Genomic DNA, 12,102 nt, shown 5'->3' with positions numbered 1-12,102 from the left:
CAGTCACAGAATTAGACTTGCGACATTGTGTCAAAAATTATCTCAATGAAGCTGGTAAAAATGTTGCTCAATTTCATGAAAACATGCCTGGTCCAGACTGGGTTGCTTCATTTTAAAAATGCCATCCATCACTTATTACACTTTTTTCTCCAACATCAGAAGTATTGGAGCAGCTGTCAACATGAACACAATCCGCTGTTATTTGGACAATTTGGAGAAGAAAGCGAAGAATGTTTTTCCTACACATGTTTTGAATTATGATGAAACAAAGCTACGAGATGTTCTCGGCATGAAACATGTAATATGCAGAAGAGAAACCTCATACTCATGTCTTCTACTCAACTGATGAATTATTTATGCATTTAAATTGAATTAATATGCTTGCTATGTGTTGTATATTTTTGTAGAACTACCGGTATAGCTCAGTTGGCAGACTCGCTTGCCTTATAATCTGGAGCTGTATTTGGGGTGATTACCTAGTTGATTTTTTTTTCCTAGGTTTGCCCCAACCTAAGGCATATGTCAGATAATCTATGGCGATTCCTTGGCTTCACCTCACCTCATCTCATCAAAAACTTGTATAACTCTTGACTTGTTCCACATCTTAAAGCTTCAATGCTGATGTAAGATATATGGAATGAAATGAAACGAAAAGTATCTAGAGAGAATATGCAACATAACTAAAATGTCTACTGTATAATGTTCGCTGAAAGTAAAAGTGGAAAATTAACCACCATACCGGTATGTAGTCTATAAAGGGAAAATTTGTGGGATATTGGATCATTGATGGACCCAAAAATGATCATTATAACAGAACCAGTAATGGTAGTGGATGGTTTTACTTGGCAATCTTTAAAGACTGGTTCATGAAATGAATCAGGGATTGCAGAAACAGCACATGTCACTATTTGTGGCGAAATGAGTTTATTCGAGTTTCATGGACTGTTGATCCATGCAGAAACCACATATGTCAGTATAGCATCTCACATTTGGAGACCTGTGAAATCCTGGAAGCACGCAGAAACAAGTCATGTCAAAGACATGTGCTGAGACATTGATTCCGATTCCAGATGGCAGACATCTACGACACAAGGATACAAAAATTGATCCCAAGGAATGACAAATGTCTCAAATCTGGTGGTGAATAGTTTGAAAAATAACTCAACAATTGCTATATCTGTTCCAATAAAACTTTCCATGAAATTTTGTCCTCTTTCTGTAACTTATTTTTTTATGGCCCTCGTAATTGTGCTCAAGTGGCCAAAATTTGTGTAAGCACTTCTTTTGACATTATTAAAATGATGGAAGAAAAAAGATTCATTATTTTATCTGCCCCCATGAGAATGTTTGCTTGTAAGTACAAAGGAGAATACCATATTTAAATTCTACATTGGCATATCCAGACAAAATCGTGCCAATTCAAAAAGAGAAGCTTGGCGATATACGCAAACTAATGCATTACATACTACATGAATATCAAACATTTTACAATAATATTCTTCAGTGGCCTGTTGTGGAAAAATAATTTCATTTATATGCTGAACTTATGTATTAAGTACACAGTAGGTCTATGCATATATATTATATCCCTAATTTGACAAATAAACTTCAGTTGAACTGAAATTATTATACTACAATTTTGATTCCTTGCAGAAACAGCACATATCAAGCTAATATATCGATTTATTTCATTAACAATTCATTAGATTCCAATAAATTTGGTATAAAACGACACATCTATTAGGCTTCTGTCTGAAGAAGCCAGTACTATAATCAATGATGTAGACTACCACCAGTAATTCCGTTTTTGTGTTTACTGAAAAATTTAGTTTTCATGACATGTGCTGTTTCTGCAGTCTCTGATTCAAAAACTGTAGATGCTGTCAAAAGTGAATAACTTTAAATGTCTCAAAGTTATCACTGGACATAATCTAGCCTTCCAAATCAATGAAGATATTATTAAAATCAATCCGTTTTGTTTGCCTTCCCTCAAATTCTACAAACATAACTCAGCCTCTTGATGTTGCAGTATTTAGATCAATCAAAGCACTATGGCGTTCCATTCTGAGCAAACTGAGAGACTCTGAGAGTGGTTCTTACATAAATAGTCTTCCCAAAGATTCTTTTCAGTTTTTCTAAGAGATTGATGGAGAAAATATCTCCAAATGTGATACAAAATTTGATGTCTGAAATCCGTAAATATTACCTGTATTTATCCTTTTGATAAAGAATTTGCCTTGGTGTGATTTGCAAATATGAAAGATGTAGATGTTACTGGAGATGCATTTCTGGATCATATAGTGGAGAAAATGAAGGATACAGAAATGGTTGCAGAGAGAAAGAAAAAAAAAATTAAAAATAGTTCCCAGTCCAGAGTATTAGTATTTATTGAACACGTTAAGAATGCAGTAGCGGAAGAAGTAGTGCAAAAGAAACATTAAGGAGATCCAAAAGTGGTTTCTCGTTCCGAAAAAATTCCAATGAGTCTGAATCTGAAGCTATGGAGAAATTTAGAGCAGCAAAAATAAAATCCTAACCCCAAACTCCACACCAGAAGAGAAATCTGAAATTAGATGAGTTTGTGACTATCTTACACAGTGGAGAGGAATATCCGGTTATGATTACCAGTACCAAGCTTTTGCCATATTTACCTGAATATAAGACGAGGATTTTTTTTTTCTTTTTCTTTTTTCCAATTTTTGCGTCTAAGAAAAAATTAGGGATCTTCTTAAATTCAAGTATTAAGAAAACTACACAAGTTGCCTAATTGTTTTATGTTTTATACAGTACACTGAATAATGCCGCAGGTGTAGTTGTTTCTCCTGTGATCTGTTTGTTCACAATAGTATTGATTTGCGTAGCATATGAGAAAAAATATATATTCCAAACTTTTACTATACTTCAACTTCAATCCCATAAAGCCATTCAGTTAGTTCATGAATATAGTTTTTTTAATAGAACATTTAGATCGTTGATTTGGGCCAGTATACCTGTATGGCATACACTAAGTAAGTAAAATAAGATGCCAAAAAGCATACTGGCAATAAAAATTTAAAATTGACTGCTATTTAGTGAAGTTGATCACACAATCACTTACACTAACCATTAGTGTCGTCATACTCTGTACCTCCTCTTAGACATTCTTGCAGTAGTTTCTGATGACTTTATAGTACGTTATTTAGTTCGTGTGCAGGAATAATGTATTAGTTAAGAAATTCCCAAAATAGTATTGTAAGACAAGTCTGTACATACCAGCAGTAATTTATTTCCAATTCTACCACTGTCTAGAACCATAATCAATGTGAATTCTTAAAAAAAAAATAAAAAAAGTTAAATAAAAAAATACAAATTAAAAAAAAAATTAAAAAATTAAATCCTGCATAAGCCATTGGAAAACTAGAGGTCGTCTTAAATTCGAGGTCATCTTATATTCGATATCGTCTTATATTCGGGTAAATATGGTACCTATATCTTTTTATTACATCTGATTTTGTATTTACTGTCAAACTTAACTTTGGAGAGGCTTAAGATTGTTCCAAAGCTTTTATCCACTTAAAAACACAGGTTTCGAAGGGTGGTTCAGAGTTACCCCATTGCAGGGTAAGATTATTCCAACAATTTATTTCATTTTATCACAGTGAGAAAACCAGAGTTTGAGTGTTTCTTTAACCCAACTGACAGCAGAAAAAAATTTCTCTTGATTTTTGTGAAAAGTGGACAAATCTAACACCATACCATAAAATATACTGTTTCAGAATATCTCTTTAATAAGATGGAGCATTTCATTACATTGGTGTCATTTTAAATTACAAGAAGCAACAGTTCGAAACTTTCCTTTAAATACCGGTATTAGGATTATCGATTTTCTTAGCTGTTGTGTCATAGGTATGACCGCACTAAGTTAGTTTTCTTAGTTTACAGGAAAGAAGTGGCTTTTAAAACAAATAAAAATATAACTTACAAAAGTGAAATTTCCGAACTTAGAGACGATTTCTAACATTCGTCTTGATGAATGAACAGAGCTAAAGATTTATACCATGCTGTTTTTGTTATCGATGATGACGACGACGACGACGATGATGATAAGAAAATACGAAAAATCAGTGTTAGAACTGATCAATAATGGACATACTGAATAGTTACGTCTGTACATCATAAAACAAAATACATTCACTTCATCAAATAGACTGTAATTCTGGTCTTTGAATATGCAGTATCTTAGAGTGACAATATATTTTTAGTGAGTGGAAATAGAACCAATAAGTTACTTGTACTCACTCAGAATCATCTTTTAAAATATTCATGAAGTGTAGCAGTAGGTTATGAAACATCTCATTATCGTTTAGTTGGCAGTTAATTAGTGTAAGCGATATATATTCATTGCTTTATGTACAAAGTGGGAGAACAAAATAATATTAAAAATTCTTAAAATATACTGTTTCATTATTATCTGCTATTTGCAAACCAGCCGGTAGAACTTATTTGTTCTATTGTGATGTGGAGAAACATAATTCAGTCTTATATAATTTGGTAGTTGGCTCGGAGTCCTCTTTAATTTCATATAGTTTCTGACAACTCTTTTGGAAATGATGAACACAAGTCACACATTTCAAATACGTTTGGTAACATTCCTTCAAGGTCTTTTGGCGTCAGCATTAGTCGTAGGTTCAGAACATTAAAAATGTAACATCTATAATGATATGAAGTTTGCTGACACCAACGTCCTTTGTACATGGTGATTACACATACCACTCTTTAACGTCTTTGACGTCACGTTTCTTAGCGACCTTGTTCCCGCACTTATCACTACCGTTCTTGAGATTCCCATTCATTTGTTGCGGTTGTTGTTGTTGTTGTCCGTAGCCTGCTCCTAGTAGAGCAGCATTGGGTCCCTGTGCTTGTTGAAAATTCTTGCTTTCATCCACTTTATATGAGCCATCTGATCGACTCTTAAATTTGAGGATGATAAGAATGATTAAAATGATCGCAATCATAGCCCCTGCTATGATGCCAATGATGAGAGCAGTGTTTTCGGCTGCCTCAGAGGTGATGCGGACTTGGCCTTTGGTTGGTCTTGGTGAAAAGGGGGTATTCACAGGGAGCATTGGTAGTTCCGTGCTGGTGGAAGTGCTACTCGTGCCAGGGCTGCTACCTGTTGTTGATGATGGTCTGCTGCTAATGTTGCCATTTCTGCCGTAGCTGCTTGTAGATGAAGGAGATGTACTTGAACCAGTACTGGAACTCCCTCCTCCTGGAGGAATTTCTGACGTGCTGGAGTCTGTCGAATAACGCTTTGGAGTTCCGTCTGGGATTGTGCTGCTATGAGGTGTCGATACTGTGGAACAAGTACTTCTGTTCCCTTATGTGGCACATGAAAATGTTTGTGACAGTGATTTTATGTATGAATGTGCTCAACTATGTCAACTGAAGCTCATTGCAAGTACCATGTATGTGGAAATCATATGATATAATGGAATTAAGAGCATGCAACAAATCCGTGAGTAGGAACTTACTTTTTGTTTTCTACTGATGTAAGCATATGTATATAGATTCACCATTTTTTTGTAGTTTTCCTTAATTCAATATAAAACAAAATTAAGGTACAAATTGATATTCAAAATAAATTAATTGTAAAATTATAGTAAATAATGTATAACATTATTGCGGACATTTGTAATAACAATTGTTATAATATAATGGCGTATATTATTTTTAATCTTTATAAATTTTATTAAACTATGTCTTCTTCACAATTCTGAAATATATTCTTTCTGCTTGTATTAAATTTTCACTTCTATCTTCATTCTTTTTAGATTTTTGATATGTAAAAAGAATAAAACAAAGGTTTTTTTTCTTTAGTTAAATTTACTATTTTTAGGAACCCAATAAAAATGTCTTTGTGTAGATATATATTGTACTCAAAATTTGTGTACGGTACTTTTGCTGTAGTGTTTTCTTTTTCACTATTATCGGATATACTGTTATCGAAAAATATCTGAGTAATAAGAGATACAAATTTTAAGTAACAATACCCGGTAATGAATTTAGGGCATATAGAGTAGGTCTACTTTCAAATTTGATGTTCATAATTATTAAATTATGAGATATAAATTACGTCGGATTATTCTGAAATACAGATTTGCAAACTAAATTATGATAATAAAACTTTGAAAAGGCTACTATAAACATTCACAGTTTTATACTTTCTGAATTCAAAATTAAGTTTTCGTTTTGGAAACAGAACAGTTTCGGTTGATGATTAGAATAGAATGTTTTAGAATAGAATGTTTTATTTCCTCTGGCAGAGTTAAGGCCAGAAGGCCTTCTCTTTCACTCAGTCAGTCTTAATCAATACAACAGTAACATACATATTTAAATTATGAATGTTTACATTTAACTAAAGATTGTCTACCAATATTCTTCACTTAAATTTTAACGACTAGTATATGCTTATTTAATTGATTAAGATTTCGTTAAACATGGTAGGTCAAATTTAATTGTATTTCTTAATTACACATTTAACGCAAGCACACTGTGATCTGACCCTCACATTACAATTTATTTATTAACTTTATAACATCAGTGTGACAAAAAATATGAGGAACACTATTTAAATTGTAGTCAGCAACAATTGTGTATAGTGGAAGTACTGGTATGTAGATCACACGTAAAATTTTATGAAATATTTTACTATAAATCAAATTCATTCTTCAAATTCAAATGACATGAATCAGATAGTGTGTGTGTCTAAACATGTGCTTATTGTGCGTTTTTCCTCTCCCTTGCCCTGAATTCTATATTAAAAAGGTATATATTATTGCCGAATTGAAGTTATCGTTTATAAATTACTAAGAATTATATCATTAGATTAAAGTAATATTATTCATCTAGTTCTCAAAATTCGAAAGTACGTAAAACAAAAGTGAGACTATCTATTTCACTCCCAGCATCATATAAGAATCTTATGTTTACCAGTAAATTATAATCAATACCTCGAAGTTACTTGTGAAGTATTGTATAATTACTGTAAATTAGTGATAATTTAAAAATAATCGGTAGAAAGAACATATTTTGCAGTATTTAGATTAATTTAATTTACAGTCACGGCTTTCATTTATTTAAATCAACCTTATACCGGAAATTCCTTCTATATCGTCAGTACCTATATAAATGTAAGAAGTAACTTATCACTGTATTGACAATATTCTTATTCCGTTAGATAACATATAACCATGTTTAAATGTACAATCGTCGCCAAAAGAAAAAAAAATCTAGTAACTTAGGCTTTATGCTGAATTAGCCTACTTGTCACACATTTTCATTATTTTCATAATTCTGATAGAATTTGAGTTCTCTGAATGCTTTGCTTTTATCAGCTTCCAAAGAAAGTTTATGTGTTTTAAAACTAAACGACTTACATTGATTATCAATTTTCTTCCACGCCATTAGCTTACACTATAAAAACTTGTGCATATTCACACGTTTCTACATAAACTGTGCATTCTCAACATTAAAAGTAGGCACTATTCTAAAATCTCTTAGATCTCAAGTGTATCTTCTTCATCATACAAAATGGTAATACCTAAGCTAAAGTAAAAGTTGTTTAACTATTTATATATAATTTTTTATATACGATATTAATGTATATCCTGATGTCATAATTTTAAGAAACAGTCAGTTATAAGATTTAGTTCGAAGAAAATAATTGCGACTTTCTTCATTCAAATTTGTTTTCAGTTACCAGTTTTGACATTTTTACTGGGTAATTCCACCACCCTTATGAATACTTACAGGCACATGAAGATGGTTGCTCTAAATCACGTTCCTTTTTTAATTCAAAAATGCTTACCTTAAGCCCAAGATGAAAGAGTTGAAAATATATTAAGTAATTTCAAGCAGTACTCTTAATTACACATATAATATAGGAGAAGTATTGTGATATGAAAGAATAAATTAAGGTATTGCATACTTCCAATTAATGTGCTGCATCTATGAAGAAAGCCTAGTGATCAATATTAGTACTCTGATTGTGAAGTGGATTTATGTATATTACTCCAATGGAACCACTTGTACGACTAAAATCACTATGCTGCATATTCATATAAAATAAACACGAAATCGATGAAAAACATTTACTATGTATCTGGTAGTAAAAGTGAGATTAAATTAAGGATTAATTCACTTGCAGTTTCGTATGTACATTACTTATTGTATAATATATGTTCACATATGTAAATATTACAAACTACAAAATTGTGTTAGTTTTTGGGGTCTATGTTTATCCAAATATATGGAAAAAGTGTGTTAACATATTTATTCTGTTACATGCCTTTACACTTATTTTTCAAGTCAATCTTGATTTGCATATTGACTGCTTCATGAGACCTTAATGTTAAATTAGATACCAACATATGAAAGCGCTGCTAAATAAAATCTTATACATGGGTCATTCAATAATTAGTGGCAACATTTGAATTAACAACAAAGAAAACATTTTTGGAACAATCACATTGTTCCAGTATTCAGAAGTAATCTCCTCCAACATGAAGTACCTGCCTCCACACCTCAGGGAGATGACGGATGTCATCCACAGCGTCTTGTTGTACTAATCTTCGAACAAACTGCTATACTGCTGCTAAAATTGCCTGTCTGGTTCTAAAGGGAACTCCTCTAAGTGGTAATTCCATTTTTGGGAAAAGGTCAAAATTATATGGACTCGTATCTACAGGGTATAGAGGATGCTCAAGAACTTCCTAGTTCCATCTGCGAAGTAAATTAACCACAGGAGCAGCTACGTGAGACTGAATAATATCATGTAGCACAATAGGATGAGAATTCAGGGGATTTGGACGTTTATGGCACTGCTGGTTGTAAATGGTGTTCCAGAAATTAACTGTACTATGCACCATTCACACGATTTCCGACAGGAACTGAATGAGTGACAAGGATTCCGTTAAAATCATAACCAACAACGGTGTCCTTCCAGCAGCGCTCTTACAGCGTTCACTTGCAGATTACAGTCTGCCAGCTCCACGTTTTTGATGAACATCTTCTCTTCCACTGCGAAATGCATGCTCCCATCTAAGCACAGTACGATATGGTGAAGTCTCTCTACCACAAGCTTCCAGTAATGCTGTGTGGTATTGTCGAGCATTCGTGCCTCTTGCAATCTGAATTTCAATGAGCATCTTTGTTCATATTTCCTAAACATTTTAAAGCGCTACAGATAACAGTCTACAAATTAAATTCACTACAAATATCTTATAAATGAGATTATTGTCTTCAAACTCACAGATAACACACATCAGATGCTCTTCTTTCTCATTGTTATCAGCTCGCATCACTTACCGCTGATGGCGCCACATACAAACATTGTTGCCACTAATTATTGAATGGTCCATGTAGAAAATGACCGTAAATAATTTTCACTAATAAAAGTGACATAATTAACGTAATTCATTTAGATATTGCAACATAATCTATCATTATATCATGCAAACTACATTTTCTTTAAATTTAATTATGGTTAGTTACGTAACTGATTTCATGTCTCACATCCTCTTCAAGAACAAATTACCATAGCTACAGATCGCTCTGCCATCTGAGACAGTATCCACTAAGGATTTACATTACAGCAGAAGGTGGTTAATGAAGAAATGGTGAAATTAGGTAGTTTCTCAGAAATGAGGTAAAAGAATTAGGTCATTTTACTATAACGTCCACAACAAAGATGTCCAATCACAGAATGATCTAATAATAAATAAATAAATAAATAAAATAAAAAGAAATTTAGTCCACTACAAAATGTTTTGAAGTAAAGAAAGTTTCAATATCACAAAGATTTATAGGACTGAATGGTTCAATCATAATAATCAAAACAATGTGGTCCACAATGAAATAATCCATTAATGAGACATGACGAAACTATAAGTAGCAAGACCTGAATGGATCTGAATAATGCAAATATATCCATATGTCTAATAATGCTATGTGATAGCAACAGTGCCAATGTCTGGCATTTTATCCAAAGAACAAGAGAATAGGTACTGGTAAAGTTTTTTAAGAGTAAATACATTACCCAAGTATCAACCAGTCATTGGAATGTTAAACAAGCTCTTAGGCATAAAAATAAAAGACTTACAAAATAATCAACAATGAAACGTAGAGTATTATCAAAAAGAATAGGTCAATCGATATAGACGTCTCAAGATACAGTGAAACTTGTTCAAGATGGAAGTGACATGGTCCTAATTTTTTTCCGTTGTGGACAGGTTTCCATATTATTCAGGTGTTACATTAAAATGGAATATTTTATCATTTGTATCCATGAAAAACAACATAACATGCCACAAACTGCATGTTTATTACTAATCACGTTAAATTAGCTTTCTGTCGCTTATTCCGTTGGTGAATCATCTTGATTAAAATCTCTTTTTCTGTATAAATTTTATCGTAACTCATTCATCAGTCATTAAACACTGCTAAAGTTTACTAATCTCATTCAGTTTAATATTTAACACTATATTATAATAATGTTCAGTATATCACTGCACATTATTAATTACCGTGATTAGACTAGGAGCCATCCATTAGAAGCCTTGAATTCTGGTTTATGTAATTTCTTTCTCAGCTCAATAATGGCTTGCTTTGCAGAACAGATCCAAAAATTGGCATGTTCTTTGAAAGATCATGAAGAACCCACTTCCACAACAGTTCATCTATTTCCACATAAACAGTTGCTTTCTGGTTTCTTTTAAGTCACCAATATTGGCCCCAAGCCACTCACTCGTTATGATCTTCATCTTTAAAGTGTCACACCTGAGTTTTCCACAACTGAACTTCAATATTATTTCACATACACTTCGTTTCTAATTTTCCTTTAAGTTGATAACTTTTACTTCGTCACTTAATGTTAATGCCACAGTTTACGCAACTTTTTTACCAGGAAATCACTACACTTGCGCTCTGTCTAGCTACGACAATATATGGGTGTGAAGCATTGACACCTTTGAAGGGACTCGTCTGCCTAGTCAACAGGGTAATAAAATTTATGACCAACAGGCCAACACACCCTCGTACCCTCTAAAATTTTGCAAATAAAACTTGTTTTTTTTTTTTCTTAGTGACCTGCATATTTCGTATATTCCTTGAAATTACACGCTGTTTCAAAATATAGTTTACATTAAAGCAGTGGGCCCAAAATATTATTTCCGTTTTGAACAGTAGCAGGCACTTTCCGTTTCCGCGTTGGACAGTTTCCGTTTTATTCAGGAAAAATTACACGTAATACATACGAATTTCGCCGGGACCAATAAATTGTTCCGAAATAGACAGGATTCCAGATTATTCAGGCTCCGATTTGACCAGGTTTCACTGTATTTAAAAACTTTTCATACCACCTAAAAATGTATATTAATCCTGTAGTTGATAATGATGAGCAAGAGGTTTAAATTAGAATTATACTCCTGTTAAATAATTCCTCAAACAACTGATATATAGTGCAATGTGAATAAAAACGAGTATTCTCTTGTACTTTGCTGGAGGAAATTTTTTTCCGTTATTAATAAATAAAAACCATAACAGGGAATTCTGTAGGCTTAAAAAAATTAATATTATCATTGTAGATTACAGATCAATTAATATAATAATATAGATCTAAATGTCTAACAATAGGCCTACATATCTGTTGGTTCCAGGCTGCCCAAGTCACTTGAGTGTGTTCCTGTACAGAGCTCCTACAAAAGACCTTTCTCGTTTCGATCACATGAAATTTATGTTCTATGAATCTGAGATGCATGCAAATAGTATCAATGGAAAGAGAAACTCAAAAAGTTTAGTTCCTTACCTTAAAGATGTTCAATGTCTTACCCCTTGATAACACAGCACACATCAAGCCTAAAGTCAAGTTCCACATAGGTAGCCTACGCGAATTTTCAGACCTCCAGATTCTGAGGTTATGTCTTACCTTACCAGAAAGATGAAAAGTGGCTTCGTCAGAAAACACCGCAGAATGAATAAATTCATCATCATTTTCAATTAAAGTCTGCATACTTATGCAGAAATTTCTTCGTAGCACTTTGTCCTCTGGTTTTGGGGCTTGTA

At 32.9% G+C, this 12,102-nt stretch overlaps 1 protein-coding gene across 2 annotated transcripts in view; it reads right to left on the bottom strand.

Annotated features, from left to right (window-relative positions):
* The window catches only part of LOC138700108 (neurexin 1-like), a 940,828-nt gene that overhangs the window by 21,878 nt on the left and 906,848 nt on the right, over positions 1–12,102 (bottom strand). The window contains exon 20 of one of the 2 annotated variants that reach the window (XM_069826432.1): positions 5,153–5,335. The exons of the other annotated variant lie outside the window; for it this stretch is intronic. Coding sequence (XP_069682533.1) covers positions 5,153–5,335 — 183 coding nt within the window. The remainder of the gene's footprint in view (positions 1–5,152; positions 5,336–12,102) is intronic. 2 annotated transcript variants of the gene reach the window in all.

This window comes from Periplaneta americana, chromosome 1, assembly GCF_040183065.1.
Source record: "Periplaneta americana isolate PAMFEO1 chromosome 1, P.americana_PAMFEO1_priV1, whole genome shotgun sequence".
Lineage (NCBI taxonomy): Eukaryota > Metazoa > Arthropoda > Insecta > Blattodea > Blattidae > Periplaneta > Periplaneta americana.
This window is presented reverse-complemented; position numbering and strand designations above follow the sequence as displayed.